This window comes from Diplotaxodon limnothrissa, linkage group LG20 (assembly GCF_057381915.1).
Source record: "Diplotaxodon limnothrissa isolate DT_005_m linkage group LG20, D_limnothrissa_male_GT1.1, whole genome shotgun sequence".
Classification (NCBI taxonomy): domain Eukaryota; kingdom Metazoa; phylum Chordata; class Actinopteri; order Cichliformes; family Cichlidae; genus Diplotaxodon; species Diplotaxodon limnothrissa.
The window spans coordinates 30,312,269-30,333,235 of NC_140615.1; the positions used below are offsets into that span (position 1 = coordinate 30,312,269).

Consider the following 20,967-nt stretch of genomic DNA (forward strand, 5'->3'; position numbering starts at 1 on the left):
CATTCAAGTTGTGTTAGCATTCACCACAAACGGCTCTCAGAAATGGATCCAAGGAATTAGTATGGGTGCACATCTCAGTATGCTTCACAACGAGTTTATAAGTGTGTAAACATTACAAACATGTTTGTGAGGTCCCACAACAACACTGACTCGCACTGCTTGGCCAGGTTTCAATGTTTCTGCAGGCGAATCCGCCTTCAAACACTGTTCTTATGGAAATACTTTAAGCAATCCAATCTATGTGTTTGTGTATGTAGACTTGTGACTTTCTGTCACCATTTGTTTAATTTATTTCTTACCCACACATCTTCATGTCCATGACCATAACCAATTAAAATTTATGTCTGTTTCACAAACTGCCATTAAAACTATTCTGAGCTGGATCTGTCATTGTTGACTAAAGACAACATATTTATTGCTCTGTTATACAGTATCTATGACAGAAGACCCTGCAGATGTAGATGTTACAATGGGATTCGTTGTCACTAAGCAAAAAAAGAAAAAAAATATCAGTGAGAGGTTGAATTAAAATAAGTCATTGAGTCTGAGGTAAAAATCTATCCCACTCAAAGTGCGTCTTGTATCACAGACTAAGATAAGGTTGCTACAGAGACAGTAAAGCTAAGAAAGAGGTTTCAGAGTGGAGAGAATGAGGTAGAGGTACATCACAAAACACCTCAAAATCTACTGTATTATACTACCATGTAATACAGCGATGTGAAAGCCAAAGGAGCTCCTCGGGTCTATGCTGGAGTGAAGGCTAGAAGAGCTATCTAACACTGCGCTCTCCTTCTAAAGTTGCTGTGTTGTATTTTGCTCTTTTCCTTCAAGCCCCATGGCTTTATTCATTTTCTGGAGTGACCAGTTTTCACAAATCAAGTCAAAAATCCCAGAAGTTTCCCAGGAGTTACAGGGGCTCCGATCAGCCAACCACAAGCGTCTGTCCAACCACAGCATCACTCGACACTGCAAAGAGTCTAACACACTTCAGTGGCTGGTTTGGGGAATGGTCTCCAGATGCTAATCAGAGGTCCTTCTGCCATAAACAGGTCAGTGCTGCTTAGATATGACCCGATACACATGATTCACGCTGCACCATTCAAAAGAATACAGAACCATCCTCAGTATCTTTTCAACATGGATGACTACACGTTACCACATAGATGCGCTTTTCCATCAGGTGCTCTTTGGATTAATCAGGAACAAACGGCCAATAGGATAGTGTGAACTCCCTGCTGAAGGGTTGTGTGGAGCTGATACAGGCCTGCTACTTTTCCTTTAGAGCACAGAACTGATCATATGCGCACAGTGTTTCTCCAGTGCGACACTGATCACGACCCCGAAACACCTCCGACCTGTCAGGACACTGACAGGAAGAAACTCTGGGGGTGTCCTGTTGTGTCTGGCATTAGCATGTTGGGATGCCTCGGGCCCCGATGGTTTTGAGAGGGCCTCCATGAAACCAGACGTTGGGAACAGTGCTACTCACTGTGCTGTAGAACTGACCTCAATGTAATCAACATTAATCACTTCACCTGTCATTGGTTTAAATCAATGTCTCAGCTTCAGTTTCATGATTGTGCTTCAGTGTTTGGACAGAGGGGGGCACTTTCCCATATGATATTAATGCAGCCTGGAATATTGTGTCAAACCCCACTGAAAGCAGAAGACTCAGTTGCTCAGCTTACATGAGATGAAAGTGGTTCCAGTAAATTTCCTTCTTGGTGTGAACTTTCAAAAGCGACCCACAAAATAGTTTTAGAAATCAAAGTGCACTTGGTGTACATCATTGTTAAGGCACAAGGTTGCACTGGGAGGTGAATGTCAACCGTTTACAGCTACTGCTATCATTAGTACAATGATTGAATACTGGTACAGTAGAGTGCAATGACAAACAGTAACCTGTGCCACAGTCACAGACCTTACACAATTAAGGAAGAACAGGCCTATACTGGGAAGGATGGGAACAAAAGTCCACCACTACAAAACAGACGCACAGTTTCATGCCCAGGTCGCTCTCAGAGAAACTATGTGCTCCATTCGTCCCCAGTCCAAAGCACCACAGTGACTGTGTTGGAACTACGTGGAGTTGGAAGTGCGTCGTTGTGGTTTGACTTGCAGACTGGTCCAGACTGTTTTGGAGTGAGCAGTCTGTGACTCTGTGCTTAAATTATGATTGAAGATTCCTCACAATTCAGCTTGTCAGGGTCCGTTTTTCCACTGGAGTCGATACCTGTGTAGGACACAGATGTAGGGACAAAGAATTAGCAGGTCAGCATAAAGGAGCAAAAGTCATTTCAGAAAGAACAAATCAGTAGCAAAAGTAATAATACTGTCACCATAATGGGTCACTGGACCCAGTGGTTTGAGATGTAATATATTTTGATGTTTATGTTTACGTTCATTAGATTATCTAAGTTCATTTCTGTATTACCAATGTTGTCCTGTTATAGTTCATCGTTTCTTAGATTCCTCGGTGTTTAAGTCTCCCTCACCCTTCATGTGTTTCATGTCTGCATCTCATTACGTTTCCCGTTTTATTTTGAAGAGGTCTGGTGTCCCATGTTCATTGTGTTTAGTTTCACATCCCCTGATCTCCTGTGTGCATTTGGTCTGCGTTTTCATTCATTCGTTGTCAGGTTGTCTGCTGAGTTCTCATCATGTCCACACCTCCGTGTTTTTCCATGCTCAGGTTTTTAATCATATTCAAGGTTTTGTTCTTTGTTGTGTTTAGTTTCTCCCAGCTTAGTTCTAGTTAGTTTCGCCTCAGTGTGCATCTGCCTTTTTGTTTTGTACCTTTCCCCGCCACAAATAGACGGCTTGCCTTTTGTTAAATTATAGTTTCGTTCCAAGTGTCTGCATTTGGGTCCTCTTTCTCCCTCCACACAGTCTGCCAGTGCAAACCGTGACAATTATACTGATTAAGTCATCAGCAGAAATATACAACATCACTTTGTAATCTAAAAAGTACAGCGGAGTGAACTATCACGTGAGTTTAAGTTAAACATCTGCAAACCTATTGAAATCACCAGATCTTCTTTTCCACAATGTACAATAAAGGTCACAAGATTGAAACATTCGCATGTTTATTCGCATGTTTATTCCGTCAGAGGATAGACTTTAAAGTTCTGATGCTGGCCTATAAAGCTCTGAATGGTTTAGGGCCAAAATACATCAGAGACCTCCTGACCCAGTATGAACCTTCCAGATCCCTCAGGTCATCTGGATCCGGTCTTTTATCAGTTCCCAGAGTCAGAACCAGACACGGAGAAGCTGCATTCAGCTTTTATGCTCCTTATATCTGGAACAAACTCCCAGAAAGCCTCAGATCAGCTGAAACACTCAGTTTATTTAAATCCAGGTTGAAGACTCACCTATTCTCAGCTGCATTTGAATAAAGCACCAAATCCACACTTTTAAGCTTAAATTTCAAAACTTACACTAACTACTGATCTTATCTATTTCTGATTTTATCTGTTTTGATTTTATATACTGTTTTGTTTGTTTGTTAAGCTTAAATTTAAAAACTTACATTAACTACTGATTTTATCTGTTTTGATTTTATATACTGTTCTGATTTTATCTGTTTTGATTTTATATACTGTTCTGATTTTATCTGTTTTGATTTTGTTTGTTTGTTTGTTTGTTTGTTTGTTTGTTTGTTTGTTTAGTGGGTTTAGAGCTCTGGGTAGCTCCCCAGCTGGGTCTAGACTGGGTCTAGAGAGTATTTTAAATTCAGGGAATTTAAAATAGAAAGTAGCTCGTCCACAGAAGGACTGGTAGCTCCCCTTACGAAAACGGTTCAGATCGCGCGAACAGGTGTGAAATGTGTGTGTTTAGTTAGTTTGTTTGTTTGCTTGTTTTAATCAATTTTAAATCATGCTTTTTATTTGTTTTTGGTTCTAATGTCTCTGTAAAGCACTTTGAATCACCTTGTTGTTGAATTGTGCTATACAAATAAATTTGCCTTGCCTTGCATGTTTATTCGCATATTTATTCGCACAGCCAGAACAGGTTGGAAAAAAATTAGAAAACACAAACTAGTTTAGTCAAGCCCGCCAGGTAAGACTCGTTTTCTTTTGAGTATAATTCCAATATAATGAATCCACTAGAGGAAAATTATTTGATACTCGTCTGAATTTGTAACTTTGCTTACTTCCAAAGAACAGTCTCTAATTTTATAGTAGTAGAGACAGAATGTCAGCCAGACTATTTGGTTTCTTGGATTACACTCGACAACTTGAAGCATCACCTCCCTCCACAGATTTCCTGGGGGAGGGGGAGGCTAAGCCACTCGATGACATTAATTTTCTTTAACCACACCTTTGTTGCCTTGGTGGTATGTTTTATTATTATTATTATTGTAGGGTCTTTACCTTTCTATATAAAGCGCATTGAGACGACGACTCCTGGGATTTTGCACTATATAAATACAACTGAACTAATTGATGAGATCAATATCTCAGACATTTCATTGACTTGAAGCTAGAATCTGATTAAAATGTTTCTGAGCAGTGTATTTCTTCCAGTTCTGAATACTCGCACCAACAGATCTTGCTAATTGTCTGTAGCCCATTCCAGCATTGTGCAGGTCTCTTATCCCTAATGTTCATTCCTGATCTCAACGTATGTGTTGAGATCAGGCGTATCTGACTGACAATCTGTAATCTGTGTATTGCATGGGTACACAGCCAATCAGAACTCTGGCTACTTTATAGAGGATCAATTACTGATTTTACTCAATGACGTACAAATCAATCCATAACTTTCAAAATAGATGTTTTCTGGATTTTTGATTGATATTCTGTCCCTCTCTATCAAAATGAAACTATCAATATAGAGACTATTCATTTCTTGACCAAACTTACAAATTCAGCAGCAGATCAACTATTTTCTCTCACTGTAATATGTGGCATGCAAAATGATTTAGATCTCTTCTGAATCAAACCCTATAACAGAGGCGTTTCGTCTGAAGAGCTCTGCAAACTACTATAACGAAAAGAAATGTGCACTGCACAGGGATGCTATAGCAAAGGCACTGAGGTCACTGGGTGCAAAAGTAGAATGGTGCACATTTGTATGTGTCTACCTGCAGTAAAAATGACAGCACTGCCGCACACAGCCATACTTCCTGCTGTTGGATGTGTCCATGTTTGGTTCAGAACTGCTCTAATAATAGCTCACCGGCTGACATGCAACAGCTCAGGCTGGCAGCGCTTTGTTCCTCTTTTCATATGTTGCATAACATCACACGCTATGGACAAAAGTGGATCAGCTTAGCAGGACGCACACGTCTGACATGAGCAATAAATGTAGTAATACAAAGGGTATAAATGGGGGAAAATAGACAAGTACAAACACACAGTGCTAAGTTTAAGATGTAAGATGCCTAAATTATTTTACTTTGTATAGAGAAAGAAAATATTTCACAAAAACTACGGGAGTAAAAATAGCATAATGGAACATAGAACAATGTGCATCCATAATGCCCGGCACAATGTGCAACACTTTCAGTCGCCATTTATTTTTCAGATGTTAATTTGTCATATTTTAATATACTGTAAACATTTTTTGGTATAAATATGTTTTCATATAATATTTAGCATTTTAAGTGTATTTTTTCTTCTTCGCTGTCTGATTGGAGCATGAGGTGCTGCACAGAGGTTTTCCCTGTGTGTTTAATCCACACTGGAAGTCAAATGAAGGTAGCATCGCTAGTTTTAAACAGCACATTGTGTTACCATTAGAGAAATCAACGCTTTAAGTCTAGTTAGTCGTGTTTTCTCGTCCTGAAACTAGCTGTCGTTAAACTAAAAAGGTTAAAAATGTGAAACTCCACTTTCACTGAATTCAACATATAATTATTCTGTTTAACGTTCTTTATAAGCAAGTGTAATAAAGAAAACAGGCCAGATGGAAGCTCAGTATATCCTGGACAGAACTACGGCCTGCTGCCTCCTCTTGTTTTATAACTCAAAGGCAGACTGCCTCATTAAAAAGCAGCAGTGGAGACCAGTATCTTACAGGAAGTGGTAGGACTGCCAGAGGCAGCAAACACACACAGCAACTTTCTACTCTTACTTATCACTCCAAGCAGTTTAGACTACAAGCCAGATTTAACCATACATTCATACACTGCTTTATCCTGCACACCTTATCTAAATCTCATTTATGGCAAATATAGAATATTCAAATTAATGTCGTCATCTATGGGGTGTGGGAAGAAACTGCCGTATCTGGATGAAATCTTGACACAGAATGGCCAACGTTCAAACCAGGAGCTTTCTGCTGTGAGAGTTTTAACCACTGAACCATGATTTGACCACAACAAATTTGTTCTCTCATGAGCAGATATTTAGGATGTGAGTGATGCTAATCTGACCTTTAATGCTGCAACCCTGTTAAATGTCAGGACAAATGTTAGGAACTGTGCCACAACACAAAGAATGAGGGGACACAAACAACAGCTATGGATGAAACTGAAAAAGAAGCACATGATTTCCAGTGTGCAATCCCAACATGACAAATCGTAAATGGACTAGTATTTATAGAGCACTCCTCTACTTTAACTGATCACCCAAAGCTTTTTTTCATATGAAGTATTGGGAAAAGAACACTCCAACCTTCTGATTGGCAGATGATCTACTCTACTTCCTCAGCCACCTTACAGCAGGTATTACAGTCATTGTTTGTTATTTTATTGTGAAATATGTGTAGTTCTGTTCCAACAAAGGTTCAAAACCCAAAGATATCAAACCATGTCAAACCCTCTTCCTGTTGGTCAAAATCCTCACTTTCTGCTGATCAAACTGTTTCTATTTATTATTTACAAGTCAAAATGAAGTTAGCCACAGTTGGCAACATTTAACCAAAGAGAAATAAGCAGGAGAACAAAGCATGACAGCGCCACCACAGAGTTGTGAGTCTGTGGTTGATGGCATGCAGACTGTCAGCAGATTAACATCATGTAAAGAGCTTACACACCATTAGATCCAACACAGCTGCTGTGAATGGAGACAGCAGAGTGGAAGAGATGTGGCTCTATGTTATTCACTGTGAGAAAAGGTGGTTTGCTGGGCTGTACAGGAAGGTTGCCTATCGTAAATTATAGACATCCAAGCCTAGAAGCAGGGGTTGGCTTGAGCTTTTAGTCTTTTTGCTTCTGAATACACCACAGAACACGGTGAGGTGCTTCGTTGTGATCACTTGTGTAAGAACTGGTTTTTGCAGTTCTTCCTCAGAGCCCCGAGGACCCAAAGGAAATATTTACAAGCGCTGCAGCCACTCAGCTAGCCTGTTTTTACAACAATGTTACATAAGAACAAACCAGTGTGCTCATCACGCTTTCTCCCAAACTCTCGTAAAGACTGCTTCTCAGCATTTCTCAGCCGCCCTGTAATAGCCCACGCTTTCTGAGCCCGTACATAACATGGCATACTGTGCCTTCAGGCTGCTGTCCACAATCAGCATCCTCTCTGTTTTAGAGTACTAAAAGCCATATGAAGAGTGAAAGCATCAAACGCATTGTCTTTATAGCACATAAGCATTCTTGTGTCCGTGGCAAGGACAACATGCTGAAAAAGCTCATATGAAATCAAAAGAATTCCTGAAAGTAAGGACCGTACGTGTGTGCAGTACAGAAGCTTACACTGCTCTGGACTGGATAGCAGTGACACACGGCTGCACACAAGAAGACAAAATGTTCCTGACCAAAGCTCCCATAAGCCATCAACCAAAAGCAGCACTCTCATCTCATTGTCCAGCAGAGGAGCGGGTGGGGGTGGATTAGGGGATGTCACGCACAACGCACATGGACATCAATGCTGACTCATGTCACTAAATATTCCACCCCGGCCATCCGATGCCACCTTTCAAACTATGTCCTTTATGAAGACAACACAAAAACACATGTATCCATGTTGTATGTTACTGACCACAGCGCAAATGACACGTGGGTGGAAACATTCTTACACACCCGCCTTGTGCATGTTAGTAAATCAGAATCATTCTCTGCATACGCCACATTTCTCTATACAAGGAAACATGCATGCAAAGCGCCTCATATACACAAGCATGTTTTCTCTATACCTAATGTTCACTTGGGGTTCATACCCACAGATGTTTGGCATGCAGGCACTGAACCGCCAGCCTTCCACTTAGCAGGCGAGCTGCTCTACTTCACCTTCAGGGGAAACTGGAGAACGTGATGATCATATTGTAAGACAGAAGCCTGCACTATAATAATATTTAATAATCTATATTTGTTAAATTGTCCTATAATGATGATTTATAGTATTCTGAAATGTCATACGCCACACAATGCTCAGAATTAGAATGAAAGTAATTAATTGCACATAAAGAAAACCAGATATAAAGGGCTTAAACCTTTGAATTTAGATTCAAAGGGCCACCTACACATTACACTCACAGGAGCAGTCCAGCCATAAAGTTCCTGATGTTCAGTTTTTGTTGTTACTCAGCCCTCTCAACTTGTAAAAGTAAGCGTGCTTGATTTTATCCACCTGTAACAACAGAACTGAAAACAAAGTACTAAGATGGAGCATTTTTAAAGAGAAGGAAAATGCCATGAATCTCTCCTTGTATCTGACAGCCAACAGACTGTATTCTGGACTGTCAGTGTAATCACAAATGAGAAGACTCACTGCACACATAAGAAAATGCTCATTTGAAACACACAAGGAGTGATCTGCCTATCACACATGACTGAGCTGGTGGCTTGTTAGCCTGGACTTTCCAGTTTCTGGCAGCCTAAGTGAGCCTCCCAGGTATTTACTATAAGGTTGGAGAATATGTAACAGTTTTCCAACCGACAGTCGTCAGTCCAAAAACCGACGATTGGTGATAAATATTTTGATTTTTAACTGACTTTTTGTATCTGTTGTTTGGTCTGTAAGCAGATAAGGTTAGAGTGGAAAAAAGAAGAAAGCTTCTCGTTGTTTCCCTCCGCACCATTGTGGGTTTTTATTTCAATAAAATCTTTTTGTTTATTTCTGAACGTAGGCTGCTGCCGTTCTTTTTTTCTGTTGTGAGTTTAAGTAAACAAACGTTTGGGCGCACTCTTCAGCGCTATCATTTTTCCCATCGACTGCTTCGGTTAGCTTCGACCAACATTATTAGCAAATTTACTCATGGGCAAATAAATAAATCTCTTGTAAAAACCATCAGTGAAACGCTCAGCCTATCATCGATATATCGTCCAATCGCCCAACCTTCATTTACAACCATGTTGTGCGTCAAACACGACGTGGTTGTAACAATATTGTTGTTAAGTTGAGAAAATTTAAGTCGCATCAAGAGCATTTTTTCCTCCTCTATGATCTCCAGTTACCACACTGCTGCATCCAGATGAACTCATTCAGCAAGAAAACGCTGAGCAGTAATTTTACTTTGTGTTTTTTGTTTACTCTCAGTTACTTTCCAAGTCTGTGCTCATCACTCAGTACAAATGACTTGTATACAGGCACATGCAGTTTTCAGTTTTCCAGAGCTCACATTGCAAAGCTCATTTACCTGTACACACGCGCGCACACACACACACACACACACACACACACAAGCTTTTTATTCTTTCTACATCTCATTAATAGAAAATAAGACATCATCGTCGTGCTGACTGGATGAGAGATCATAAGATAGCCACAGATTCAACACATTGTGCTTTTCCTCGTTGGTCTGAAATTGGTGAGTGTGATGGTTTCTCCCTCAGTCAAACATGTCCTGATATCCAGTAAATATGCACAAGCAGCAAAAACTACAGCCTCCCCTTCTCTCTGTGTGCTTACAAACACTAATCCCTCAGGGTTTTCCACTGAACCACAGCCATGCTGTGAGCCGTTCCTGTTGCGTAACATGCTATCCAATCATGACACGAGAGAATGAGGCCAGTCTGCGACAGGAAGCTAACATGCAGTGGCATCTTCAGGTCTGAGAGACCTTACGTCACAGAATGAGGTCTGTGACAGCGAACAGTACTGTGGAGCTGAATGCTTAATCCAGGCAAGTGGAGAGTTCAAGTTCAAACAAACAGGAGAATGATTTAGGTCGCTGAGCATCGCCTGAACAGCCATTTGATGCACTACAAAAGGTTTTCATTCTAAACAATCTCACCAGGACATTTTCATGCACACACTGCCGCAAAAGTAGTTATTCTATCCTGATATTATGAATAAAATAATCCATAATTTTACAATGTTGTCCTGATATATCTACAGTGGGTAGGCTACAATGCTGTCCTGTTTGCAGTGCACGACAGGGCAGGAATATGGATGTTATCCACTTCCAAAACAGGAAAAAACACAGTCTGTTCCTTTTCATGTAAGCTTTCGTATTAAAACAAACAAAGAAGAACAAAGCAGTCAGTGAGACACCAAACACCACGTGCCATGCTGCAGGACCATTAGGCAGCCATTGGCACTACCAAACAATCAGGTCTGTCACATTCATTCTGCACATTTCTTCTCTCTGCTCCAGTCACTCGCTTGCCATCTTGTCAAAATTGCAACTTTATAAGCTTCAATAAATGAAGATTACCCACCAGCAAAAGCTCCTTCGTTGGCTCTACTCCTCCCCTCTTCAAAACCACCCCTCAAATCAGGCAAGTCTCCTGAAAAGCTGGCTTATTTTGGTGCTGGGTTCAGAAGTTACATCACTACTCTCATGCTCCAGTCAGTTCCCCTGAAAATTAACAGTCAAGGATTTCTACTTGGATTGGAGCCCCACCACAGTGGGCCCTAAAACGAGAGGCATCAGCTTTCAGCAGCCTGACAACACAGCTTAACGTATCCAACTGTGCTACTGATACCAGGATGCTAGCTGCACCCTTGACCATTCCTCTGCTTCTATATCTAGGTCCAGGATGTAGATTTATCCAACGCAACTGGTCCTGGCCTAAATGAAAAAGTAACTACCTAATGCTGGTTGTGCAAACCTTGGCTACCAGAAGTTCAATCAAGGTTTTTGCGATAAATGTCTTTCACTTTGGAGGAATTTTAGCCAAGTTTTCTTTGCAGAATTTTTTAAATTCAACCACACTGATTTTCTAACATAAACTGCCTGTTTAAGGTCACCCCAAAGCATTTCAATAGGATTTTAATGCTGGACTTTGACTATAATCTATATTTTGAGGGGGTTTATTTTGGGGGGGGGGGGGGGGGTCACTCTGAGGTAGACTTCAGGTGTCATCGCCCTGCTGCAAAAACTGAGCTTCAGATGGCTGCACATTCTCCTTCAGGATGTTCTGGTAGAGAGCACCATGCTACTACCATGTTTGACTGTTGGTGTTCTTTATTTGAAATGCTATGTACGTTTTTATGTCAGGTTTAATGGGATGAAAACTTTCTAGAAAGTTCAACCTTTGTTTTATTAGTCGACAAAATATTTTCAAATATCTTGTGGCTCATCCAGATGTTTTTTATTAAGAAACATCTGGAAATGTGAGATGAGCCTTTGCATTCTTTTTGGTCTACAGTGGTTTTCAGCTTTGCGATTTTTGCTCAGTCTCTTTGTTATTGTTGAATTATGTTCATTTGTAGACATTAGTTGTTGGCTTATCTTTGTCTAATATTAAAATCTGTTTGATGCCCTGGTGTTTCCCACTGCACACTGATCACAAAGGCACATAACCAAGTATGAAAGAGCTGGGTAAAGTGGTACGAGTTAGGGCTAAAGCAGGGAACATTGTGGGGTTTTTAATCATTTTCAGAATAATCCAAAGTGAGATTTACATATCACCCTCTTCAGAACAACACTGAGCATAAGGTCAGGCCAAGTTTTCACTGATCATAAATAAGCCAGGCTGTGTATCACGAGAGGTTTATTGAACAGTCTCTGTGGTGATAAAAACTGAAGTCAGTGTTTTCCAAAACTGTCAGGTGTGAAAACAAACCACATAAAACACATTTACTGTACAAATGCCAAAGATCCAGAAGGCTTATTCAACGCTTTCTGATTCACTCTCACACTGCCCCCCCTCTCCCTCCCACACACACACACACACACACACACACACACACACGCGCTGTTTGCCCTCAGGCCAGGGTTGTACCCCGTTTGGTTCCCAGTACTGATCACGCAGCAGTCTTCCTGAACCACCCTCTCCTCTCCCCTGAGGACATGGACACGCCTCCTCTCACCTACCATAAACGCTTTTGTATTTGTTCGTTCATTTTAAGCAAGACTTGTTTTGTCAAACACGATCATTTAAAATGAATCCCTCATTTTGAATACGGAGATATTTTTACCTCAGTTAATCCTGCAGTGACGTGCGAAGCTCTGGCAAGACGTCAGCAGAAGTTGGGTGTATGTGAAGTGAAGGGACAGGTCTAGGATGTCACCTGAGGCTTTGGTTCCCATGGATCAAGAGATCAGCAGAGGACAGAGATAACTGCTTTTCTAATTCATTTTCAAACGCGTCATTATAATTAATTATAACTTGGCTCTTGGGTTATAGTTAGTAACAAAAAGCCTGTACCCAAGCCCACTGTGCTTTTTTCCCCAAATTCGTCAATTCGTATTTAATGGCGAGTCAAACAAAATTCCATCACAGATAAAAATGTTGGTGACCCTTATGTTACGTATGACAAACGCAAGCTGTACCAAAGCAATGATATCAACAATACTGACAGGGAAACTTTTCTATATGTATGTGGCACTAGGGCTGGGCGATATGACCCAAAATTCATATCTCGATATTTTTTAGCTGGATGGCGATATAAGATATATATCTCGATATATTTTTTTAAAGCCATAAAGTAAGAACAAAAAGAGAGTTCTTAGTCAAAGCTGTTTCCCAGATGTCACACAGGCACTTTTATTAACATAGAGCAGATGTACATAAAATTTACTCAAAAATAAATTATGAGCATTTATTAAATAATAATGCTCCATAAATAAAAGAAAACAATGTTGTTTTTGTGCATAACAAAAAGCTCACAATTGTGCAGTCAAAATGTAAACTAAAAGACGCTGAGCACAATAACAAAGACAGATTTCACAGCTGCTCTGTTCCCAACTTGTACTGCGTGACTGACAGCCTGGAGTTTGTAATCCGCTTCGCAACCACGTCTCTTAACAGGTGCCATTTATGGTCCTTATACACAGTAGGGTAATATTACGTTGAAGCACAGTACGTATCACTCCGCGAGGCTCAGCCGTAATGCTCCGACAATCCATCAAGCGGTGCAGCTCCGTAGCTTACTAAAGTCGTACTAAAACATTTTTTGACAGATTGCTGAGCGCCGTGTTCCACATAAAATCGGTTCGCGGCCATCAAGCACAACCAGAATTCATACATAAGGCACGCTGTCAACTTTTGAGAAAATGAAAGGATTTTAGTCCGTGCAGCACCTCTGGGCTGCATGGCGTTAGCGTGGTTAGCTCGTTAGCGTGGTTAGCTAGCTAACACGTTGACGCCGTCCAGCCCCACGCACGGGGCGATGCGCAGTAACTCGTTAACGGAGATTTGCTGTGTCCATCTTGTCGCTTCCTGCAGGTGAAGCGATGGGGGAGGAGGGGGAGTTGTGTTCAGTGAAGGAGAGGCGAGGCCGAGTAACGTTGCGTAAAGACGAAAGTGGACGAAAGAGAGGCAAACTTGCGGCTCCACAAGTATAATTATAACGTAACATAGACTATATCGATATAAAGGATATTGTCACATCTTATATCTCGTATAAAAATATATCGATATTTTTTAAAAACTCGATATATCGCCCAGCTCTATGTGGCACAAAAATAGTTTGCCCTCTGCAGATTGCCAAATACATTGTGACAAATAACTAAGTCAAAGACAAAATTATGAATTCATTATTTTATTTTATTTTTAATCAGATGCTGCCTAATTTGTCTTTCGTCCCACAGAAATGGTCCACAATCTACTCGATCAATCTTCTAAGACAGGGGGTCAGCAACCTTTAAGACCCAAAGATCCATTTGGACCCGGGTTCAATGTAAAGAAAACACTGGGAGCCGCAAATACTTTGACATCTAAAATGAAGATAACACTGTATATATTGTTTTTTACCTTTATGCTTTGTGTGAACAACTAAGGTGTGTTGCTTATGAAATCCATGAAGTGCTACAAAGAAAATGACTTTTTTTTATTTATTTAACACATTTTGAACTCTTAAAGAAATATAACAAAAGGAAAGACACCCAGCTGAACTAAAATGATCCATGTCGCAAACAAAAACTGTTGTGAGCCGCCACCCTTATATCACCTTTGGGCTTTTGGAGCCTTGACCTGACTTTTTTTAAAAAAGAATAATAGGAAAAAAGCACTATGCTGCTAAAAAATAAAAAATAGATATTTGCAAAATTCTGCCTAAATATGTATTTTACCACGTTAGTGTGTGTAACGGGGTGTGGTCTGCAGGGGAGGCAGACGCACCTGAGCGGCACATTAATGGACATTAAGAAATGGACATTTCTTAACTGAAGGATTGTGTACTGTAGCAACCAAGATATAAGTAAGCTCACCTTCAGTATGAAATGGACTGGCATTTCTGGCCTTATTGACCACTCAGCAATTTAAACTCCCAACCACATGTAATCATCGACTCATAGTTCTTTATTCTATACGATTTAAGCACTTTACCGTCTCTTTCCCACAGCATGTATTAGGTAAGTAAATGTTAACCTCTGCCAGGCCTCTGGTGAACTCTGATTAACAAATTAAGTTTAATTTAACCACATGATAACAACAACAATTAATCTTGGCATTACAGTTCTTCTGTTACAACATTTTTTTGTTAATGTGCTTCCTTTCCTAACAGACAGATGAGGTCATGGTTTATAAAGACATGAATCTTACCTGGGAAGTTGAAAGGTCCCTTCTTTGAGTGGTAAGGGAAATAAGAGGTTATAGGAGGTGCTGTCTGTCAAACAGCACATGTGACTCGGTCCATCCGCACCTCCAGCTGGAAGGCGTCCGGTCGGTCCTGAGGGTTTACTGCAAGCATCTCGTGGAGGAGTTTCTTCTCCTCCTCAGACATGGAGCTTCTGGCCTTCTGAGGAATATGGAGCACCATCTTGGGGTTCTCCAGCAAAGCCTCCCCAACAGGGACAATTTCCGAGCCTTGCCGAACATAAGTACCCAGCAGTTCACGCTTGGACTCTGCATCAATAAAAGTAATCCTTTCGATCATTGCCCAGATGATGATGCCCAGAGCAAAGATGTCAGCCTTGGCTGTGTAGTGACCCTCCCACACCTCAGGAGCCATGTAGAAGTCCGAGCCGCAGGCTGATGACAACCAGAATTTGTTTATGTTGACCGAGCTGTTCTGGATGCTCCCTCTGGCACCTGCTCCTGCTATGGGATGTTCTTCACCGTTTCTGGAGGTCAGACCAGCACAAACCTTACTGAGTCCAAAGTCAGCCACTTTAAGAATAGGAAAACCAGACTTCTGTGAGATAAGAATGTTGTCTGGTTTAAGGTCGCGGTGGACGATACTGTTCCTGTGCAGGAAAGCCACAGCACTGGTCAGCTGGCGCATAAAGTTCCTGTTGGTCTGGGGATCAGGCCGGCGGGACAAAATGTACTGGTTAAGGTCCCCACCGTCACAAAACTCCATAACAAACCAAAGGTAACATGGTTCCTCCGAGTAGCCCAGGATACGTTCTCCTGCAACAACAAAGGGAGCAGATATGAACAGTGGGATGAAGACTGTCAAACACCGAAATGAAGTCAGCTGCTGAGCAGTTAAACCCGGTCGTGCTCCCTGCCGTGACAGTGACCAGCATTGAAGAAAAATCCGTCATTGACTCAAACAAGTCATGCCATTTCTTTCTCCAGGAAAGAAAATTTTAAAAGTCAACTGCAAGATTCTGGTAAAAGCTACTGTTATGGTACACTGTGGGACCGTTTAAAGAGGAAGGGAGGGAAAAGTACTGTCACTGGTTTGTGATTGCATGCAACAGATCACAATCTGCTGACACATTTAGCTGCGCCACTCAAAATAAAGCTGTGCTTGAGGTTTCAAACTTCTAATCTTTTAGTTATGGGGACCTATGAGGACTGATGTGTACTGTATGAACATTATTAAAGCCAGATCAAACTGGGTACAGAGGTTTTTGAAAACTACTTTGAACAAAATCTTGTATTTCTAGTTCTTAAAGAATTGTTACAGTATAGACAGATAAGACTTATCAGTTTACATAATGCCCAAATGATCAATATACTGTAGCTGCCATACACCAGTATTAGCTGACATTCTGTACAGGTCCTGGTAAATTACCAAATCATGCTCCTATTGACACTGGGAGTTATTTACTTTCTCATCACTTCAAAGACCATTACCTGTCCACAATGATAACATTGAATTTGCTAGATTTTCACAGGCATTAAGCAAAGGCTGCACTCAGTTATCATGCTTGTGTCATGATCACTGACTGCATTTGAAAAACTTGTTAGGTGGATCACGACAAAAGCTGATGGGCCAAAAAGATACAAATCAAATCCTTCTCAATGTTTCAAATCTACAAGCGTTCTTTGTCATTGCTTGATGGATCCAAGAGATCCCAGCTTAGGATTAATATTTCATATTAATATTTTATTCAGAGAGCCTCAGTGGTGACACTTACATAACAGGCAAGCTATTAAAAGAAAACAAGACTGTAAACTGGGCCTGTTCAGAACCCAGCTTTTAACATCAGCATTAAGATGTTAGATGATGTTAAATTTCAGTTTGTTGAAGACACATTTAAACATCACTAAATGTATCTCTGGGCTGATGAATGTAAACAAACGATATGATAAAGAGGTTAAAATTGCACTGATCATATTAAGTTAAAAATGTAACAACTCTGCCATTGACAGTGCACTGTAATATTGCTATTTAACATGTCACATTTCAGTTAACAAGGGCAGGCTGTAAGTAGTACACTGTGTTCTCTCGTGAGCAGGGCAGCACCGTGTACTTTTCTGTGCCTTCTATAGGTAGTAGTGGAGTGACGTAACGGCAGGCTGCAACGAAGTTGGCTTTAAATGCTCTTTAGTGAATGAAACCTGCACCTTTTAACTTATGTCTACAGCACTTTGGTGAACTCAGCAGCATTCTCTTATTTGTAACGGAGTGTAAAAATTCATTGTGTCAAATAGAATAAATAATAAACCAGGCTCACAATACTGCTAACACTGCCTATCAGTAACTACCAAACTTCAGCGGTATTTAAATATGGCCTTTTGTCGTTTCTCATTCTGCTTGGATCTTGAATGAGACATCTCAGATGAGACATCGAGGCTTTAACACGGTGCACCGTAAAGTTTGCATTTCTTAGGCCGGTAAAATCACCACGACACAAGCTCCAACAGCAGCTCCTGTACTTTCATTACTGTACTGGTGATACTGCACGGCTAACAGCAGCGTGTGTACCTTTGAGTGAAGTCTCCACGAGCCGCAAATACTGCTTGGATTTCTTGTTTCCGTGGCTCATCTTCTGGGCCAAACCGTTCCTCTGCAGGACACACTCTTCCAGCTGGACTACATTCTGGTGTCGGTTCTCCAAGCTCGTCAAGGCCCAGAATTCGGCTAGCGCCAACTCCACTTTCTCCGGGGCGTCACACTGCAGCCTCTTCACCGCTACCCTGGCCCCTGTTTTCCGAGCTACAGCCTCGTACACCACCCCGTAGCTTCCACGACCGACCTCTCGTAGCAGGCTGTACCGGGGAGCCACGACTAAGTGGGGCTCCAATAGGTCACTGCGGAGGAAACTGATAGGGAAGCAGTCGTAGTCGTCCTCTTCCCCCTGCACGAGCTCTTTACGGTTGTTATCGTCCAGCGCTATGGAGCGCAGGACTTTGCTCATCTCTCGTTTCATCTTTCCGGCCACACTCCGCCTGCAGCCCCGCACAAAGCCGCTTACCTTGCGTCTCTTCCTACCGTCGTTAGAATCCATAACTTCTTTTTTGTTAAAAGTAAGCATGGAGGCTGGACGTCTTTCTTTGTCATTACTCTAACCCTGCACTACGCTACGACGTCCTTACTTCTATCTGCGTGCTTTGATATGTAAAAAGTCTGCGTGTTAACAGTGAACACAATCGTGCCACATCGAAGCTGTAACAACTTCTTTGGCACGATAAACAAAACGTTCCAGCTCGAGAGAACAGAAGGCGTGGCTTAGCGTGCAGCTGCGGCGCGCTGATTGGTGGGGAGAGAAAGTAGCTCGCGGAGATTGAGCCAGCATGCTGGATTTGTTTTTATTTTCAGATGGGACGGTACTCACGCGTGGGGCTGCTTATTGATAAGGCCGTGAGCTTCAATTATTCGCCCTACTCATACAGAGGGACCCTGTGGCAGATCCACGCATGAGTATTCCGTGTTGTGGCAGTACGCTAGTTTGTTTTATCACGAACTGAGCATAGATGAAAAAACCAACACGTTTATCTAGTTTACTATCTGAACGGGGTTATTATGGTTTTGAGATTGAACCCTCAAAAGCCTTGCAGCCATTCTATCAGTGGTAGTGCTCGGTTAGTTCTGAGAAATTAAAGTGTTTGCATGGAAATGCGAAAAAAATCTAAAGTCAGACAATTTAGAATCTCATTCCATATCTATCGCAGTTTGCTCGCTTTTAAGGAAAAAGGAGAAAATTCTTGTTCGATTCCTTGGGCTGAAATACAAAACAGAAGCATGGTTTACATGGCTTTTTAATTAACATGATTTAAAAATTCTTTACTGAAAATAAAGAATTATTGTATTCTTTGAGTTGAGAATAATAACAACTTCATTTTATTATTCCTTTTTTGGTGACTACTCAAAACAACTTTACAATGTCTCAGCAAATACCCTTGTGTCACAGTCTGGCTGGGGCAGACTGTATGTGTTTGCAAAAGAGGATTCAAACGCAGACCAAAAACTGAACGTGGCGTGGATTTAGCAAACAACTAGCCGTTTATTGAGGCTAGCAAAAAAGGTACAAACAAAAGGGCATTGGTGAAACTAAACTGGGAGCTGTACATGGATGAGCAGACAACCTGACAAAGAATGACTGAAAGCACACGGACTAAATACACACAGGAGGATAATGACGGAAGTGGGAACACATGGAGAAACAGCTGACACACATGAACATAACGACATCACAAGGAGAGAGTAAAACTAAAAACATTGAACATAGGAACACAGGACCCCTTCAAAATAAAACAGGAAATATAATGAGACGCAGACATGACAACATAAGACAAACAGACATGAAACACAGGAAGGGCAAGGGAGACTTCACAGGGGTTGAAAACACAAGGGGGAACTAATAAGCAAATGAACATAGGAAACCTAATAAGCTTAAACATACACTATAAACATCAAAAGAACTAAAACTCAAAACACTGGGTCATAAGACCCAGGATCGTGACACCTTGACAACTTTTTTTTTTTGCAGTTTTGGAGTCATGTATAACTCTGGATGATTAGGCGGTGAGATAACAATTACATTATTTTACTTGTTCCTAATTCGATATCGTTTATTTGTTCTTATATCGTTTACATATCTGACAGCTGTCTACAGTCTTTCTCCATTTTTGGGTTGATTTTTACACGTTGCATTTTATTTTTTTAAATTGCCTGCTTGTGATGGCCAAACCCACGCTCTAAAAGTCGGTAACTCCTATGTATTTTTTCATTTGAACACAATAACACACTTTAGTTTCCAATAAGTTTATTGTTTGGTTTGGATATATTTGTTCTATTTGTAAGCGTGCACATTTAGTTTACTTTTGTATGCATACCAGTTCATTACTTTGATTTTTGACTTACCTTTGTTTTTCTTTCCTCTTACCTGCCACGATCCCTGGGAGTTGCGAGACAAAACGTGGCGGCCAGGGTTTAAAGCCCTTAAATACGAAGCGAGATAACTGGACCGCACCACCACTTCTTGCTGAAGGGGAGAATGTGTGTTTTCTTTAAATAAAACACAGTATTTGTACTTAGTTAAATATTGAGTTTAAGGTTTAGTAGTTTTGATTTTCTTCTTTGATCTTTTGTTTGTTAACAAACCAGACTGTACATCATTGTTTGTTTACGACTGTGTTTTGTTTAGTTACCCCCTCGTGTGTCATAGTGGTCTGATCAGCCATTATATAAACCCCTGTGTGTCATTTCATGTTTAGGTCAGTCATGTTTGTTTGGGCAGTGATTTGTTTTGTTAAGTTTGCAGTTTTTGCCTGGGTTTAGTTTTTTTTGTTTCTTTTATGAGCTTAAGTTTATTACTTTTGTAAATATAATTTTGGGGTTAAATAAATGGCAACTCTATTTTTCTATTAATTTCTGGTACTCCTGCTTTTTCAACTCGGTCCATCATACTACTACTGTTTCAAATGTTAGTTTAAGTTATAGATATATATACACGCTACCAGTCAAATGTTTAGGCACACCTCCTTATTTAATGTATGTTTTTCTTTATTTGTACTACTTAATAAATTGAAGATACAAACTGGAGACATCAAATATATGAAGCAAGATATATGGAATTATGTAGCAAAAAAAAAACTGGTAAAAACTCTAAATATGTTTTATATCACAGATTCCTCAAAGTAGCCGCCCTTTGCTTTGTTGACAGTGCTGCAAACCCTCTGCCTTCTCTCAGTGAGCTTCATGATGTCGTCACCTGAAATGGTTTCACTTCACAGGTGTGTCTGTCAGGGTTCATTTGTTGCCTTCTTTATTGAGGTTGGGACCATCAGTTGTGTTGTGCAGCAGTCAGGTTGGTACACAGCTGACAGCCCTATTTGACAACTGTTAGAATTCATATTATGGCAAGAACCAATCAGCTAAGTAAAGAGAAACAACAGTCCATCGTTACTTTAAGAACTGAAGGTCAGTCTGGAAAACTTGAATGTGCCCCAAGTGCAGTCGCAAAAACCATCAACCGCTACAATGAAACTGTCTCACCGCCCCAGGAAAGAAAGACCCAGAGTCCCCTCTGCTGCTGAGGATAAATTCATCTGAGTCACCAGCC

The 20,967-nt window shown here is 40.9% G+C and overlaps 1 protein-coding gene across 1 annotated transcript; it reads right to left on the reverse strand.

Annotated features, from left to right (window-relative positions):
* Window positions 1–259: 259 nt before the first annotated feature.
* On the reverse strand, window positions 260–18,062 carry stk35 (serine/threonine kinase 35). The gene is made up of 3 exons (XM_085344295.1): window positions 17,388–18,062; window positions 14,828–15,637; window positions 260–2,233 (listed from the first exon to the last, which is right to left on the reverse strand). The coding sequence occupies exons 1-2, from the start codon at window positions 17,935–17,937 to the stop codon at window positions 14,895–14,897; spliced, it is 1,293 nt and encodes a 430-aa protein (XP_085200421.1). The 5' UTR covers window positions 17,938–18,062; the 3' UTR covers window positions 260–2,233; window positions 14,828–14,894.
* Between the last annotated feature and the right edge of the window lie 2,905 nt (window positions 18,063–20,967).

Bases quoted from the DNA above. Each gene is read 5' to 3' on its own strand.
- stk35 (XM_085344295.1), bottom strand. From the start codon at position 17,937: ATGCTTACTTTTAACAAAAAAGAAGTTATGGATTCTAACGACGGTAGG. The intron at 15,638-17,387 runs GTACACACGCTG...TTGTTGTTGCAG, and splicing joins CGTGGAGACTTCACTCAAAG to GAGAACGTATCCTGGGCTAC.